Source organism: Egretta garzetta, unplaced genomic scaffold (assembly GCF_000687185.1).
Source record: "Egretta garzetta isolate BGI_Z169 unplaced genomic scaffold, ASM68718v1 scaffold140, whole genome shotgun sequence".
In the NCBI taxonomy this organism is placed as follows: domain Eukaryota; kingdom Metazoa; phylum Chordata; class Aves; order Pelecaniformes; family Ardeidae; genus Egretta; species Egretta garzetta.
This window is the reverse complement of record NW_009258376.1, coordinates 360,587-378,026: the sequence shown is the minus strand read 5'-3', so window position 1 is coordinate 378,026 and position 17,440 is coordinate 360,587. Positions and strand designations below refer to the sequence as shown.

At 56.0% G+C, this 17,440-nt stretch overlaps 2 protein-coding genes across 2 annotated transcripts in view; one reads left to right on the top strand and one right to left on the bottom strand.

Moving 5' to 3' along the window:
• The first annotated feature begins 2,134 nt into the window (after positions 1 to 2,134).
• On the top strand, positions 2,135 to 16,310 carry CCDC78 (coiled-coil domain containing 78). Its single transcript, XM_035895566.1, has 14 exons — positions 2,135 to 2,173; positions 2,454 to 2,582; positions 2,783 to 2,869; positions 3,143 to 3,322; positions 6,481 to 6,654; positions 7,463 to 7,551; positions 8,124 to 8,202; positions 8,689 to 8,814; positions 10,205 to 10,416; positions 11,009 to 11,180; positions 11,832 to 11,875; positions 13,501 to 13,567; positions 15,022 to 15,122; positions 15,983 to 16,310. The coding sequence occupies exons 1-14, from the start codon at positions 2,150 to 2,152 to the stop codon at positions 16,104 to 16,106; spliced, it is 1,608 nt and encodes a 535-aa protein (XP_035751459.1). The 5' UTR covers positions 2,135 to 2,149; the 3' UTR covers positions 16,107 to 16,310.
• Positions 16,311 to 17,141: 831 nt separating this feature from the next.
• ANTKMT (adenine nucleotide translocase lysine methyltransferase) overlaps positions 17,142 to 17,440 on the bottom strand; it is a 34,276-nt gene continuing 33,977 nt past the window's right edge. Inside the window, exon 5 of the mRNA XM_009640013.1 lies at positions 17,142 to 17,330. Coding sequence (XP_009638308.1) covers positions 17,142 to 17,330 — 189 coding nt within the window. The remainder of the gene's footprint in view (positions 17,331 to 17,440) is intronic.

The following is a 17,440-nucleotide window of genomic DNA, read 5'->3' as shown; positions in this document are numbered from 1 at the left end:
GGCGGGCTTGAAATCTTCAACCGGTTTCCTCTTGAGCCGCCGTGGATCTGGGGAGCATTTTCACGTCGTAGAGCTGCGTCCTGGGTGAGCGTTTCGTACCTTGGAGCTCGCTGGCGATCCAGCCACCGCATCGGCTGTGTTAACAGTGTCCCTGACAAGAGGAGTGACAGAAGAGCTCAGTACGGAGTTGGCATTTCAGCCTTTAGCGGGGTTAATAAAACATGCGCTTTTTGTTGGGCTTTGCTCTGGAGCGGTGATGGAGACTTTGGGTTGCAATGACACCCTAAAACCTCATTCTTCCACCCAGTTTTCCTATTTGTGGTGTCGTCCGGGACAAAATTTGCTTCGTATTTCCAAACCATGGGGAAAGCAGGCGCTGTCACTTCAGGTGCTGATACAGCACCTCCCACAAAGGTGGCTTTGCCAGGGTCTCCCAGGCACTGCAGGTAAATAAATAACACTGAATATGTAGACATTAATTAGTCTTATTTCACTGTCAGCTGGGGAAACGGGCACCCCTGCGGCTCAGGGAGCACCTGGCTTTGCCGGCGTGCTGGGATGGGATATTTGCCCACCTGAACCGGGCGTCTCGGGGCCCCAGCTGGGTCCAGGGCTGCCTGGGACAGCAGCACGAGCCATCCTGTGCACGTCCCTGGGCCAGCATGGGCTGCAAGTGCCCATCCTCAGGGGCCCACGTGGGGCCAAGAGCTGGCAGGAGCCGGTTCCCTCGCATGCCGGAGCAGCCGCCGAAGACTTCCAAGCCCCCTGGTGCTGTGGGCGGTGTGTGAATTTGGCTTTCTGCTCGGCAGTGGGTGTGAAGAGACTGAATTCTCATCAGCACTTTCATTACCTTAATAAAATTACTTCAGGTCTGTTAAGTTCTTTTGCAGAAAAATAAGACATAATTGCATGTTTCGGTAGCTTCTCCTTCCCCCAAAGGCTTTCGGCCCCTGGGTCTCACTTCCATGGCCATTTGTGAAATCCACGTCGAGGGGCTACGGGATCTTCTCCAAGAGCCTGGACCAGGTGAGGAGCTGGCAAAGTGCCTTCTCTCAGGATGGCCCCTCTCCCTCTTTCACCCTCTTAGCTTTGACAGATGCTAAGAGATTATTTGGAGCTATGGTCTCTTTGAACATTATGTTGTCAACGCTTTTCTTCTGTGAGAGACAAGTCCTTACCTAAACTCGCTCGCTCTACAGAAATAGCGGTGATAATAAGCCCCAGATGAGGAGACTAAGAACTGGCGTTCATTTTACCCCATGGCTGCCATTCACCGAGGTCTCCCAGCATCACCCACTGGGCCTTACGCCCTCCGTTACCCTCGTTCTTACGCTGGTGACCCCGTTTGAGTACTTTCAGCTTTGCCCATGCTTGGGCGTTGTCCCATTCAGGGCTGGACAGTCACCATTTGGAGTCAGCAGCAACGTGTAGACTGACACAATCCAGATTTAGCACTCTCCGAGATAATCAGAGTCGTTTTCAGGGTGTGCTGTGCTTTAAAACTTCTATTTTTCCACAGAGCACCTCTGATGCAAAGTGATAAATTGGGGAGGGACTTTCCTGCCACCAGCTGTAGCTTGGTCAGAGCTCAAAGAGCCTGGTGCCCTTCGGATGGCTCATTGAGACAGGAGGTACAAGGGCTGTAGAGATCAGGAGAAAATGGCCTGGAAGTTGGTGTTAGATGCTACTGGATGGTCTTGGGGTGGATGGTTGGATTAATGGATTAACTAACGGGTTAATCAGATCTTAAATTCTCTAAGGATCCCTGCAGTAGAGATGGAGGCCATCCCTACAGCCGGGCTTTGGGAATGGTCTGTAATATAAATGGAGCGGTACATGCGAGCTGGCAGTACTGCTTCACTGGGGCTGTCTGCTAAGCTTCCCATCTTGGTACCCGCTGTGCATCCCCTCAGGAATACGGAAACTTCCTGACAAGTGTCATGGCTTTTCCTGGGGTGGCTGTTGTAACTGGCTCCTCCTTAAGGTGGATCAAGGTGAGTGCTGCACCCGCTAGTAACCAAAGTTGTTAGCAACATGGCTTGTGCCCTGCCTGGAGAGAAAAGTTGATAGATAGAGATCCTCAGATCCTTCCTTTGCTCTTCAGCCACCACCTGCCCGATATTGTGCAAAGGTCCTGGACTGTGGGCGCATGGATTTGGCAGAGAACGAGAACGTAAGTACTCTGACAGAGCCCCCGCAGCGTCTTGCTAATGAACACATAAGAATGAAGCCCCTGCAGCCCCTTCCCAGGTGGTGGAACTGGGAAATGAAATTTGCTCTGCAAAATGAATTCCTAATCACAGGAGGAAAACGGCAGCTGAAAATTCCGTCTACAACCTGTTCAAGCTCTGGAAAAATGGAGATATGCTGTGGTCTTCCAGCAGCGCTGGGGTGGGAGTGGGACAGGGGAGAGGAGGGCTCTGCTGGCTGTCAGAGCTGTTGTGTGTCTCTAGGTGCAGCTGCAGGACAGGAATGAGAGGCTGTATGGGCTTGGAGACCTGCAGGAGAGGACGGGGAAGCTGGCTGTCTCCAAAACAGATTCGTCAGCCGGAATGGTCTTCAGTGAAGAGGACAAACTGAAGGTAAAATGAATACTTCAGGAGTTGGGGAGAATTGAGCCGTGAAGGCGTGTGAGGGTAGTAGATCTGCAGTGGAAAATCTGTTGGGAAATGCTGGGGCCTCATTCTAGGGGTGTACATGTTCCCCGGTGCGGCCCGTTGAAACAGTATGTTGGCCTCAGGATCAGCCCGTGGCCTTTATAATGTCCTTTTTCTCCTCCTAGATTTCCAAAGACCTTGTTGATCTCCAGATTGAGGCAAACAAAATGAAGGAACAGTATGAGACAGAGAACTTTGAACTGAAAAATATGGTAATTTTGAAGTAGAGTTGCTTCATCTCTGCCAATACCTTTAATCCAGAACCGCAGTTCATTACGCATCCATCTTTGCTTTGCTTGGTGTATTCTCCTGGCTTTAGCTAGAGCAATGAATCCCCGCCCTCCAGCACCCCAGATACCTTGAAACTCATGTGAAACGCATTACTCTCTAACTCATAGCATGCCAGAACTTGTTTGGCCAAATAAATACCCTGTGATTGCTGCTGGTCTCTGCCACAGTCTGATTCTGCTGCCTCTCCTCTGCAGATCCTGGCCCTGGAGAACCGGGTGCTGGAGCTGGAGCTCTGCAGTGGGAAAGTCACCGGGGAGCGGGATGCCTTACGGGAACGTCTGCATGCTCTGGAGAGCAGTCGGAAGGAGCTGGCGGATGAGTATATCATTTTGAAAAGCAATTACCTGGCCCTAGGCAAAGAACTGGACCAGGAGGTGAGCCAGGCTGCGGTGTTCGTTCTGGGCTTCTCGACTCCATCCCACAATTACCTGGTCTGCAGACAGCTTGGCTGGCTTTGGCTTGGCTTTGGCTTGCCTATCCACCTCACAGCCCGCGTCCAGTAAGGGTTGCCAGCCGTGAGATGGCATTGCTTGGGTATGGTTTTGGTTTTTTGGGGCCCAGGGATTTCACGTAACATGGCTGCCTTCTAGCAGGGCTTGTAGAACCCTCTCTGCTCAGCAGGGACGGCGCTGAGCCCACGCTGACCCGTGTGCCGTGCTCTTCCGGGCATGCTGCTATCAGAGCCTTTTTCTTTTCACGCCATCCCAGATCCCTGTCACTAGCAGGAGTGGGGAGGTCACCGCGGGGCTGCTCTGAGTGCACGTCGCCGGTCCCTCCTGACTGCCAGCACGCTTTGTTTCCCTTTTTTTCGGCATGGCTTGCGCCGCCTGCACGTGAACTGATTGTAGTCACTCTCATTTCGTATGGCGGCGGGAAGGGGCCTGGAAGTTTTTAAGGTCGGCGAGTTTATAAAAACACTGAATGTCAGCAAGTTTCTGATTGTCCCTTAAAACGTAGCGAATTTCCTGGTGACTCTTAGCTTAGCGATTCTTAACCAAAGTCTTTTGGACCCAGATCTGTGTGTTTCTTTGGCAGGAATAGCTACTTCAATAGACCTTCCTCCCTTCCCTCCTTCTCCCCCCTCCCGCTTCTCCTTCTTTTTGAATCGGGTGGGATGACTGACACCCTCCCGCCTCCCATCCAGTGGATGGCTGAGCTGGTTCAGCCAAATGACCTGGTTTACCATGCAGAGCTGTGATGGGAAGATGTGGGGCTGGGACTGGGCGTGCTGGTTTAGGCAGTGTCCAGGCTCTCTTTACGGTGAGCATCCTTCTGCAGAGCTCCGGTAGAGGAGGATACGAGGGCGTGATCATCTCCCGTTGCAAATAAGTGAGTTAGTGACTATCGCAAAGCTATCGTTTGCCTCCTGTTCGCTGAAAAATGGAAATCTCTTATGAGGAGGCAAGCTCAGCTGCGTGCACGGGTGCGAACCCGCCCCATCGTCCTGCCGGAGCACGAGGCGGAGTGCGTGCAGCCGACTGTCAGCAAGGCAGCACGCTGCCGAGACACGGTACTGCCGGGCTGCGGAGGAGCAGCTCGGCACTCGGGAATCTTGGTTGCTTCTTGTCCCCAAGGGGGTGCAATACGTTTGTCAAAAATCGTATTTTTAGGTGGCTGACATCTCTAAATGATGGTTTTAATGGGTTGATGGTAATAACACCCTGTTTGCACATGGATCATGGAATCTTTCAGAGGGTGAAGGCACATGGATTCAGTTATGAGCCTGGATGCCATCCTGAAGAAGTGATGGAGCAGGGTCCAGGAGCCAAAGGTGAACTCCTGGGCTGTAATTCACAGGCAGAGGATTTTACCCCGGTTTCTTGGCTCTGACTACCGAATATCCTCACCCGAAGCAAAAGAGGCTCCAACTTGGCAGGTCAGGACTTGTCGCGGCATGGGCCTCTTGCTCATTATTTTCCTAGTGTGGACTTTCCCAAAGGAAATGGGAAAAGCAGCCTGCGGTTCTGCCCCCTCCCCTTCCCCGGCGCTCTTCTGGGGAGACAATGAACCTTTTACACATTCCCAATTACAAGTGCTACTTGTGACCTTGCCAATATGTTGTCATGGCTGCTTGGTGCAGAAGCAGCTCGGCGAGCTCATTCACGGCCCCTCGTCCGGGCACAGTTTGAGCCTCTGAATGGCGGCGGCCCCCATTGTACGGCTCGGTTCACACATCGCCCTGTGTCTGTCCCAGCCGAAGGAGCGCCGCGGAGCTGGCCTTGCCTCTCCCTGGGGAAGTGCCTTCCAGAAGATGCCAGTCAGTCACTTTGTGCCTGTGTGCTAACTGGCTGTAAATTCTTCCTTTTCAAGGCTCTGACCCCTTCTCGACTCCCCGTTTCCTCCTCCTCTTTTGTTCGGCAGGCTTACGCCGTCTGCATTGGCCGTACAAAGTGAGGCCGTCGGAGGGAACCCGAATGCCTTCGAACCGGTTCTGCGCCGGGATTTTCCCTGGAGCCGGGCCAGGGGAGGCAGCGAAGCCCATTGCAAACCTGGGGCTGCCGCTTTCTGTCGCCAAGCCGGTACTTCTGCGCTTGTGTGACCCCCTCTGATCAAATTGTCAGGGCTGACGCCTGCAGATGGATCGTTTTCGGTTGGAGAACAAGCAGCCTGTCTCTGCGTAGCTGTCAGTTTTCACAGCTGTATATCTCACCTCTTTGTCAGCCGCTTTTCTCCTCTCCTCTCCCCCTCAGCCCACCCTGTGCTATCTTTTGATAAGCTATTCTCTCCGCGGATGACTCAGATGACCTGTGCCTCCCATCCTCCCCATTCACTGCCATGGTAACAATTACTCAAGCTTGTCCCCAGTCATAAACCCCATCAAAGCTTTGTTATCTACATAGAAACCCTCCCGCGAGACATGAATTCCCCCAGTGTTCCTTCCCGATCACCTGTAACAGAGCCTTTCTCATTCAGATCCTCTTTATCTTTTGGAAACGTGTCACTTCGCACCAGCGCCCCGCTTTGCATCTCGCTGCCTACGCCGTGCTGTGGGCTGGCTGCTGCTGGAGGGCTGCATTCAAACAAAACTGGAATTAGCTGGGTGGCGTCAGCCCAGATGGATGGAGATCGGGCCCTTCCCTGACGTTAGGGAGCCCAGCGCCATCCAAAGCCGTCGTACGGCGGGGCAAGGCACGCCCGAAGCGCTGGGGAGCTGCATGGAGGCCACGGGGTTAGAGGGAGGAGGGGGGCTTGAGGTCAGGATGGAGAGGTGGCCCCAGAGCTGTGCCCAGCGCTGGGTTGGCTCCGGGATCTGTACCCGAATGCGAGAGCGAGACGGGCAGAGGGAGCAAGGTTACACGTGAGTGATGCCCAGCGATGATACTTACCTGGCCTTTCCATGAGAATTAGAAAATCACTGATGTCTTTGGGCATATGAGAGAGAACTAAAAATAAAACGCGCTTTCAGGAAGGGGATGTGAGTGCCTGCCTTGTGTACACACCAAGAGCAGCGGGTGTGTGCCCAAGCCAGACAGCGTGCGGAGCTGGCGAGGCGGGACTTCAGAAGCTCTTTCCTTCTTGTTTGACCTGGCAGGTCATGAAGAATGAAGAGCTCAGCCTAGAGCTGCTCAATCTGGCCAACGCCAGGAGCACCCTTCCCCGCACTGAGAGCAACCACAACCACTCACCCACCACGGCCGATGGATCCTCTGCTGAGCTGGAAAAGGCACGAGCAGCGGTGAGCCGTCTGCCGCCTCGGAAGGCGAAGGTAAGGACTCCTCTGCCTGGTCGCCAGCTCCTTGGAGAACAGGGGTCTAACAGGCACCACCTTCTGTCTCTTACTAAAACCAGCCAGAAGATGCGGTCGCCTCAGAGCACGAGCAGCAAAAGCTGGAGAGAAACGTGAGTGTGGGGGGGTCCACTGCTGGATCCTTGGGGGAGCAGAAGGGGAATTTATTCCAACTGGCTGGCACCTCCTGGTGCTAACTTGAATTTTGTGGATGAGGTGATGCCTTGATTTATTTTAACTTTCTTTTTTTTAAGCTCTGCAGTTGAAAAATGAGACTCGAATAACTCCAGGCAAAAGCTGAGAGAGGGCAGCTCTGGTTCCCCCCACCAGTGCCCCGGGGCGAATGGAGGCAGGCGTTTAGAAGTCAACATGTGCAGGGGACATTTGCTTATGTTCTCCTCGCCATTACTTGAGAAGGATGGGGGTGATAAAGCACCCGAAACTGGGAGCACTGGGATGCTCCCTGCCTCCTTCCCATCTGCAGCCCATGCGGTACCAGCTTGGGCTCCGCCGCCAGCTCCTGCGGGGAATCTGACGCTCGGGGGGAGACTCTCCCTTGGGGGAACACCACGTGCACACCGCCACGTGCCCCGTCCCCGGAGCACACACTGCTTCTGGTGTGCTACAGGGCACCGGTTGCTCCCAGTTAAACCTCTCCTTTCCCCAGTCTGTCACTGGTCAGCTGGCCCTGTGCTCAGCTGGAGGCTCTCCTGACTTCTTCCCTGTTCACAGATCCCTCCGCTTAGCTCAGCCTGCTGTCTCATCTTCCTCTTTGCTTCTCCCTCAGTTGCCTGGAAACCAGGATCACATAAAAGTGGAGTTTGAAAAACTGAAGAAAACCTATGATTTGCAGCAGAAGAGGCTGGAAGAGAGAGTGTGAGTGTCTGAGGGCATGTCCTTCTGTTTGGCTGGGCATTTGCGGAGCTCGTCGCCGCCGAGTTTGATCCTCGGGCGCAGGAGAAGAGGCAGCCCACCTTCGGTCGGGTACAGGCTGGGAAACAACGAGTCACCTGTGGAGCAAGCGAGGCCTGGAAGCAAACGCTTTCAAGGCTCTTAAGGGGATCAGCTGTCTCCTTAAAAGTCGGTGGTGTTTAGGTACCCGACTGGCCCTTGCGGTGCTGAAAATCCACCCTCCACGGCAAACGTGTGACAGCCCAGAGATGAAGCCAGCCCTGGCCCTTACCCTGGCAGGCTGGGAAGGGGTCGGTGTCCTGGCAAAAGCTGCTGCAGCTGGGATGCTAGACCCTCTGACCGGGCTGGGGAAATTCACTTTTAGTTGCAAGAGCTCTGTGGCCGCTGGTTGGCAACACATCTGGTTGGGGCCAGTAGCTGCTGCAGAGGGATTCCTGTCATCCTGTAGTGATTTCCTTCCCAAAACTGGCTGTATTGGACCTACAGAGAAATTTGGGGAGGGTTAAAATAAACACCCCTTCTTCCTGTGTGCCCAGGGTCACGATGGGGAAGGAGCTGCAGGAGGCGAAGGCAGCGACGGGGGACACCCAGCACAAGCTGGCGGAGCAGTCGGCGGTGAGGGCAGGCTCCCTTCCAGCCCCCGGCCCCCAGGGCTGCCCCGCTCCTCCTGGGAGCCATGTGCTTCTCCTGGGGCTAGCGGGGGGTGGACGCCTTGTACTGAGGCACCCCGACACGTCTCCCTCTCCGGGGAGTTTGTCCGACCATAGTGCTCCTCCCCGTGCAGTTTCCTTCTTCAGGGGTGCAATGCACGTGGTGGAAGGTGCTGCTTGCCACAGGTGGTGGGAGGAATTTTATTCACTGATATCGAGAAAGAGTTGGTGAAATCACCCGAGGTGGGGGGGAGATTGCAAATGACAGAAGGTAGCAGGGGAATAGAGGCTATAAACATTTCCACTGGGCTTCTGGGAAAACCCAGGACCTTCCCAGCTCCAGTGAAGCTGAATATCTGGAAATGAAGTCCCCCATCTCTTACGGAGCTGCTTGGTGCCCCTCGCTGGGGCGGGGGACAAGGGCAGCAGCGAGCGTGTTTGCTGTGCCTAGGTGCTGCTCGCCTCCCAGTGCCAGCTCCAGGAGGTGGAGGCGGAGAACTCCCGGCTGCAGCTCCAGCTGAAGGAGCTGAACGAGGAATATCGCTCCCGGCTGACGCGGTACATCAAGGACGTGGCGGTGGGTACCCCCGGCCCCAGGGGCTCTGCCGGCCTCGGGAGGGCTCTCCACGTTGGCTGCCTACTGCTTGCAGGCTGCTGCCGCTTCCCCTCCTTGCTGGGCTGCGGAGCAGAGCGGGCAGGGGGGCTCAGGAGCCGTGCTCGCAGCTGGAAGGGGGCTCTGCCCCCTCGGCTTGGCTGGGGGAGGAGACGCCTGCCCCCCTCCTCACCCCGATTTCCCATACAGCCACACTAAAGGGTCTGTGAATTTCTGCTGGGACTTTCTTTCTTGGTCAGATCACTTGGCTTGAAAGATCCTCTTATTTACAATGGCTGCCTTCCAGTTGGCTTCCGATCTCCATCGCCCTGACAACTTCCCTCAGCAGGCCAGGCGATGCCACTGGGGGCTTTGTCGCCGCCTTGGCGGTGACTCTGCTGCCATCCCGGCAGGGCGCTCTGCCAGCCCCCAGGGTCGGCTGCAGAGCCGTGTCATGCCAGCGCCTGGGACCCGCTCCGGGGACGAGCACCGTCGATGTCGAGTAGGGCCCCCAGCGCATGGTGAGGACTCGGCACAAGGCAGGCGTTTCAGGCAGGTTCAGACACGGATACCCTGTTATACTGAGCAGTGAGACTGGGAAGAAATCTCTTTCTACCCCCGCCAGGTAGCAGTAAGCAGGTTTTGGCGAGAGCTTCTGTGCTGGGAGAAGGCTGGTACCGGAGAGCGCAGTGTGGTGGTGGGTCGGGGGACAAAGCAAAGCAATTGTTACTGTGAAGAATAGTTTAATTTCTAACAGAGCAGTGTCAAAGCATCTCCTAGCTAGCAGCGAGAGCAGAGCGCGGTGGAAAGAATCATAGAATCATCGAATGTTTTGGGTGGGAAGGGACCCCCAGAGGTCACCCAGCCCAACCCCCCTGCAGGAGCAGGGACATCTCCAACCACATCAGGTTGCTCACAGCCCCGTCCAACCTGTCCTTGAATGCTCCCAGGGATGGGGCCTCCACCCCCTCTCTGGGCAACCCCTGCCAGGGTTTCACCACCCTCACTGTAAAGAATTTCTTCCTTAGATCCAGTCTAAACCTCCCCTGATTTAGTTTAAAGCCATCACCCCTTGGCCTGTCACAACTGGCCCTGCTAAAAAGGTTGTCCCCGAAGAATACGGGACCAGAACTGGTAGCTCCCAGTGCCAACTTGTGTTTCCCTAGGTGGGTCACTGATACAGAACGGGTGCCTGCTCTGCCTTGAAGGGCCATGGTGGAAGCTAATGAGTCTTTCCTGCTCTTAGAAAACTGAAGAGATGCCCTAAGCTCTCTGCTGTTAGCTCAAATATTCCTGGACCTTCTCTGTGGGAAATGGGTTGCATGCCTTAGGGAACGACTTGGTCACCTCCATTTCTTTCTCTGTATATTTAAAGGACTACATGGACAGCAAATGCAGCAACGCAGCGGGGCCCAGCAAAGCCCCAGCTGATCACACTCCCATGAAACGCGTTGTGGACAGCATGCTGAAGGATATCAGGGCTTCCTACAAGTCTCGGGAAGAGCAGCTGGCTGGCGCGGCACGTGGCTACAAGAAACGGATGAAGAACTTGGTGAAGAAGCATGAGAACCTGCTGATTGCTTACGGGTAGGGCTAAGCCAGGGTCTGGGCTACCTCTACCTCTCCAGCCTATTGCTAAGGGCCAGCTGGAGGTGCCCCATAGCACCCAGCCCCCTTGTGGAGCGGATCCGGAGTGCCTGTTTATCCCCGTGCTCTTGATGAGCCAGGAGCAAGGTGTCTCCAGCTACACACCAGGGAGCTCTGGGCACCCTGGGGCTGCTTGGCACAGAGGTTCCTCTTGCATAAAATTTGGGGTGAGAGATTGATTCCACGTTGGACAGTGTGGAAATGCAGAAGCACCACAAATAACTCCTGCCTCCCAGCCCATCCCTGCAGTGTTCTCAGCTCTGCTCCACTGCTCTCTCAGCAGCTTGGGCTGTGGGAAGCAGCAGAAATTCTTGTGGTATAAAAGCTGCAAATAGCTCTAGGATGAGCTCCCCTCAGAAACGCTCCCAGGAATATCGTGCGTACTGCTGGGCTCTCCCACTTACCCTTTGCAGGTGAACAGGCTCCCAGTGGCCAGAAGCCCACGCAAACGGGCCCTCCACCAGCAGCAGAAATGCTCAGTGTTGTCACCCGACCAAAGCTGCCAGGGACTAACCCCTCTGGCACGTTACAGGCTCCAGCGAGAGCAGATCCGATCCTTGGGCAGCAGCGCTATGGATTGCGGCCCTGCCGAGCTCCACTTTTCCATCTCAGACCCAGAGCTGCTGACAAACACAACCCGGGAGCTAAACCGGCTGCGGGAGGATAAAGCAAAACTGGAGATGCAGTTACAGGAATTGCAGAAGGTGGTGGCTGGGCTGCTGGCTGTCTGGGGGGGGGGAATTTGGCAGGGGGGCAGTGGGGAGGGTCTCACAGGCGATAGATTTCAGCCCCTTCCCCAGGCATTCCCTGCAGGTTTGCTGTGCCTGTGGCACAGGTAGGGGTAGGGCTTGCTCACTTTCTCATTTGGGGAAGAGACGGGATGCCCAAGCAGTCCCCTCGTGCTGGGCAGCCCCACAGGTTGGGGTCGCTGAGCTCTGGGAGGGCTGAGGAGTGGCTGCTGTTATGGGAGAGCTGCCAGGCCAGCAGACCCACTCGCTGCTAAAAGAAGAGGCGAGTAAGGGAGGATAGGATGGGGCTTTCGGTTCTGGAACGCCTTTGCCTCAGCTAACTGAGCAGGGGACCATGCTCAGAAACATGCCAGCCAGCTCCATGTCCTCCCGCTGGTTTGGCCTGGGCAGACACACCTCTCTTTGATTGGTGTGAGATGCTTTGATTGAAAAATCCAGAGAATGGGAGACCGAAACCTTAAGATCGTGCTGCACATCGCTTCCTCACCAGGGCAGCGGTGGCTTTGGAGTGCTGGGATACCTCGTGCCGCTCCAGAGTGGCAGGGACTGTGGGGGGATTGCAATGGTGCAATGCTTATGGGAAAACTCTTCTTCCTTTGCCTTCAGGAAAGACCAAAGGACACCTCTGGCTTCCCGCTGTCTCCCGGGCAGTGAGTGCTGTTTGTTTCTCTGGGTATTTGTAATCCTGAGTGCTCCTTGCTGTGTGGATTGAGGAGTCTTGTCTGCTTTACTTGGAGATGGTAATAAATAGGGAGAAAGCAAGCTGGTAGGGACCCATCCGAGAAGAAAAGCCAGCTGTCGTTCCAGGGCAGCGCTCCCTGCGGCAAAATGAGTTGGTCATTTAGGCCTTGATCCAAGAAAGCTCTTAAGCACATGTTTGATTTAATCATGGGCTTAGTTCCACGGATCTCTTTGGAAGCTGAAGTTAAGCGTACGCCCGAGTGCTTTTGGGAGGAACACAACCTGAGAAAGGCCAGCGCAACGCTGCTTTGGGATGGTCTTGTTTCTCCTCCCTCCCCATGCAGAAGCTGGGCTGGAACCCGGAGGTGACCCTGTACCAGCACCTCCCTGGCTTCTTGGCGTGCCCTTCATCCGCTCATTTTTGATGGGTCTCTTCCCCCTGCTTGCTCAGCTGGCTGAAACTGTACCAACCATAGCTGTGGAGAGGCAGAAGAAAAGTGTTGGGGAAATCTGAGCTGGGATTTTTCAGCCTTTTAAAACGCCGTAGCCTAGAAAACATGTCAGGTATTTCAGTGACTGGATGCCAGCACGGAGGGGTCGGCCAGTGCCTGAGCCCCCAGGCTCCAGCGGAGTTGCCTCGGAGAAGAGCCTGAGCCTTAACCAGGCTCTGCCATGCTGAAAAATAGCAGCAGTCCTTGAAGAGGTGCGTTAAATTTGGCAGCCTTGCCACAGGAACAAGACGGAGAAGTACCAGATCCTGCATTTTAGTGATGCACCTTGTTAAGGTTTTTACAGCTGCCAAGTTTCCCGTGTGCTGCTGGGTCTTACCCATGCCGGTACCTTGTTCCTCCTAGCTAGGGACATGAAGCCCTGTGTAACCCCAGCGCTTCAGCTCCAACTCCTGCCGCTTCTCCTCTTCATCGCCTGCACGGCTTCGCTGTTTGTTGTCCCCTTTGCCTCTGCCCCCATGAAATCTCGGCCGTGATTTCCCATGTGCCTGGGCCGGGAGGCGGCAGCCACCAGAGGGAACTCCGGCAGCCGCAGCGGAGCCGCTCTCGAGCACAATGCATTCCTCCCTTCATGCAACCCAAATTCCCCCAGCATCAGATGTGACCTGTATTTTGCTGCTTCAGACTGGGACAGAATGCGAAGCACTTTCCCACGGCTGGGCTGCACAGGCAGCTCTACCTATCGCCCTCGGCCACCCGAACCAGCGGGTTCATGCTCCGAAACATGAAAAGCACCAGTGTTTGGCACAGATTGCACTCTGCTTCCATCAAATTCAGTCCTGCAGCATCAGGTTAAGGGCTCCTTCTGCACGGAGTCCGCTGATGTGTGAGTGTTGATGTGAGCTTGGAGCACACCCAGCCGTCGCAGTGGGGAACCCCAGGTTGGCAGAAGGGCTGTGGCTCTCGTGCACAGGCACAGGGATGGCACCACATGCCCTGAAGTTTGGGGCATGGGGTGAGAAAAGGTTCAGGGCGCTGGGGGTTACGGCACGAGTTGTGTCCAGCCCCAGAACAGAGCTGTGTGACCTGCGGATGGGCTGGATTCGAATGTCTGGGCGTGATCAAAATCTGCTTTTCTCTCCCAGGCAGCTGGATGAGGAGGGCTGGGCAGAGGTCAGGCAGTGGCTCCGGGAGTTCGCACGCACCACCCAGGTAAAGGTCTGGAACAGCCCATCTGAAAAAACCTTAACCCTTACCCCCAGGTCAGAGATGTTCTGCCCCAGCCGGGTGCTGCCCTGGGACCAAGATGCTGCTCCGGGCCGGAGCAGGGAAGCTTTCCACAGAGCCTTGCTGTGGCTTTGGCCTCAGCCCACTGAGCGGCACCAGCAGGTCTCCGGCCAGTGATGTATCGAGGCTGTCCTGTCCCTGCTACTATTTTGGACTCGATGATCTTATAGGTCTTTTCCAACCAAAGTGATTCTAAGAATGAGAGCGGCCGTTAGTCTGCTCATTGCTGGACTGTGTTGCTCCCTCCTGTATTTTGGCAGCTGTATAACAAACCAGGTCAGTATTTGACCTGGTTCAAGTCTAGTCTGAATCCAAATCAGCTTCCCAGCCTGGTTCCCCCCGAGTGCAAGGACATTTGTGCTGCACTGGGGAACGGGGTGGCCCAGAGCGGGGAGGAGGAGAGCTCTCCCCATCCGCAAGGCTGCCCTACAGCCCCCGTGAAACCGTGCCGATGCTCGCTGGGAGCGGGCTTGGCTGGGTTTTGCTGTCCAGCAGCGACGGCGGCAGCGGGAAGAAGGGTCGGTGCTGGGATCCCTGCCACGCTGACTGCTGCAGGCGGGGAAAAGGGCTTTGGCAACCAAGCAGAGGTTTGGTTTTCTGTGGTAGACAAAGCTATAGATGGGCTACCAGCCTGCTTCCAGGTCGTGCCTTCCTCTGTCCACAGCGACCTAAGGAAGTGCCCCACCGTTCTCTGGTCACGTAAAGCCAAACACCGAAATTGCGTTGTATCTTCGCAGCCAGAAGGAGGGAGATGCTGTGGCCAAGAGGCTGGAGCACCGCACTGGAGCAGGTCCTGCTCCTGGCTCTGCTCTGCACCTCGGGGCCGAGCTCCGTCAAGCACCCCTGATCCTCCTGGTGACACGGGGACGGTGCAGTGAACTTGGGGAAGGTGATGATCTACTGCCCGGAGACACCTCACAAAAAACAAATGTTTGGTTTTTTTTTTTTTACCTAAAAGGGAAGGTCAGCTCCCTTTGCAACCAACTACCGGTGGAAAGGTGTGAAAGCTGCGTCCGAGTGCCAAATCTAGCGACCGTGCCACCAGTTTTCTGTGAAGCCTCTGGGGGAGTTAATGATGGGGCTACTGCCCGTCCCGGGGTGGCCCTGGCCCCCACGCCCGCGCTCTGGTCAGGGAAGGCTCCTCCGGGCTGCCCAGCCGATGCCCTGGAGCGGTGGGGCTTGCAGAAAGCTGAGCTATCGTCGCTGGGCTCCTTTTGCCAGGCACATCAGTTTTCGGTGGCTTCTGTAGGCAAACGCCAAGCGGTGCCGGAGCTGAGGGATGGGGAAGTGGTCAGCCTCGCCTGGCAGAGAGGGGCTGAGCAACTTCACTCCCATCTCACGGAGCTCCCTGTTTTCTCCTTGTTTCGTTCCCCCTCCAGGAGCATTTGGAGCAGGAGAGGAGCCAGCTGCTGACTCGGGCGATCGTGGCGGAAGAGCAGGTATCGGAGCTGCAGGAATACATAGACCAGCACCTTGCAAGGTGAGACGGTAGCATCCCCCCTCACGTGTTCTCTGCTTCGTGCTCTGAGCTAAAATCCAAAGCCTTCCAGCAGCCCCTGATCTACGGTCCTCTCTTGGGCTGCCTAAAATCCAAAGCCTTCCAGCAGCCCCTGATCTACGGTCCTCTCTTGGGCTGCCTAAAATCCAAAGCCTTCCAGCAGCCCCTGATCTACGGTCCTCTCTTGGGCTGCCTAAAATCCAAAGCCTTCCAGCAGCCCCTGATCTACGGTCCTCTCTTGGGCTGCCTAAAATCCAAAGCCTTCCAGCAGCCCCTGATCTACGGTCTTCTCTTGGGCTGCCTAAAATCCAAAGCCTTCCAGCAGCCCCTGATCTATGGTCCTCTCTCAGGCTACCTAAAATCCAAAGCCTTCCAGCAGCCCCTGATCTACGGTCTTCTCTTGGGCTGCCTAAAATCCAAAGCCTTCCAGCAGCTCCCCTCTTGCTGGCTCATCACGCCCCGAAGCAGAACAATTGCCTGGGCAAAAAAAGGGCAAGAACAAGCAGAGGGCACCTGTGGGTGCCATGGTCCAACCGTGCCTGCCGTAACGCCCCAGCCAGCTCAGCTGCGACCTCAGGTCAGACTCGTGGGCTTGATGTGGGTCCTGTTCCCCGGCAGAGCCGACAAACACCTCATCCTGGGGAAAAGGCTGCCATGTTACATCTGCCGGGGCTCAGCTCCCGGCGGGGCTCAGTGCCCGGGCTCAATTAACCGACACTGCGTGTCCTTGGCGTGCAGCAAACGCAAGGCAAAGCGTACATTTAAATTTACCGCTCCTGCATGTGAGCTACCAGCGGGGTTGGGACCACACCGGCAACAACGGCGCCGCTTCCCCGTTGCAGGTACAAGCAGGAGATCCTCCGGCTGCGGAAGCTCGCTGCCGGCAAGGTGCCACGCGCGCTCAGCGCTGGGACGGCCGGTGCTCATGCGCTGCCCAGAGCCAGGACCATCAGCCACCAACCGTAGCTCTTCCCCACGGCTCCGACAAGCGGCATGATCATAGGAGGGAGCAGGATTTAAAAGGAAGGAGCTTTCTGTTGTGTGGGCTGGCCAGGGCACGTATCCTTCCCCGGCTGAGAGCTGGGAGGCACAGCAAGGGAAACCACGTGGGTGTTCTCGGTCTCAAATTAACGGTACTAAAATGGGACGAGACAACTGCGTCTCGCCTATCCGCTGACCCCTCGGCTGCAGGAATTCTGCTGCTCCCTGAGCACATCACGCCTCGGGACACAGGGTCAGGTTCCCAGGCAGCTTTTTACTGCGGGGAGGCAGGGACGGGTCCCCGTTCCAGCCTCCAAGGACACTGCCGTAAGGTTTCTCCTGGCTCAGACCTAGACCGGAGTCCAAGGACTAACTCTGCTCCTGCCTTTGCTCCCTTCTCAGCTTCTAAGAGTTTAGGCCAGGGCTGGTTCAAGCTAGGCTTTGGTCTAAGAGGTCAGACAAAGAGGATCAGCTTCTCCTTTGCAGTGGGAAAACCTTTTTTTTTTTTTTTTTTTTTCCCCCCCCCCTCTGTGTTTGAGTGGAAAAGGGAATGTTCTATCCAGTGAGCAGGGCTAACCTGACCCTCCAGCGGGAGGTGAGCTGGACGAACCCCCTCCAGAGCTGCCCTCAAAGGGATGGCGGAGCAAAGCCTGAGGCCGGGAACGGCGGCTGCTCTGGCTCCAGGGGCACCCTGCTGCTCTGGGGCAAAGCAAAAGCCTCAAGAGAAGAACTGTCCAGGCGTTTATTTTGAAAAATTAACTAGAAATAAAGTGGCATAAACATACAGAAAGAGGCACTGGAGATTTAGCCCTTAAATCCTGCGATAATTCCAGGATTTCTAGATCTGGTTTTCCCCTCCCTTGTCTCCATCAAACTGCCCGCTCTTTGGAAGACAAGGAGGGACCACCCTGCAATCCCTGGGAAAAAGCCTGGCTCAGCAGCCCTCCCACTGCTGTCCTGAGCTGAGCCTAAGGCCCAGAGAGGCGCTGACCCTTAATGCCAGGCTTAACGAAGCTGCTGCTAGACTGGGCTTCCCTCTGTGCTGCTCCGCGCCGCTCGCCGCACCTCCTTCATGTCATAGGCCCAGACTTGCTCCAGCCCCTGCCCAAGGGTGCTGGTGGGGGTCCAGGAGGGGAAGGGGAAGCGTCCGGCCACCACTCGGGCTTCGTCGGGGAGTTCTGCAAGGAGCTTGGCGGCCAGGGGCGGCTTCTGGGGAGAGAGGGAGACAGCCAGGGCCTGGCGGCCTTAGGAAATGGTGACAGGGCAGCTTCTCGGCATGGCCGGCGGGTCCCCAGCCGACACCAACCAACGAAGACCCC

Coding starts and splice junctions, on each gene's coding strand:
- CCDC78 (XM_035895566.1), top strand. CDS start 2,150: ATGGATTTGGCAGAGAACGAGAAC. Junction 2,870..3,142: donor ACTTTGAACTGAAAAATATG/GTAATTTTGAAG, acceptor TCTCCTCTGCAG/ATCCTGGCCCTGGAGAACCG. Junction 15,123..15,982: donor ATAGACCAGCACCTTGCAAG/GTGAGACGGTAG, acceptor TCCCCGTTGCAG/GTACAAGCAGGAGATCCTCC.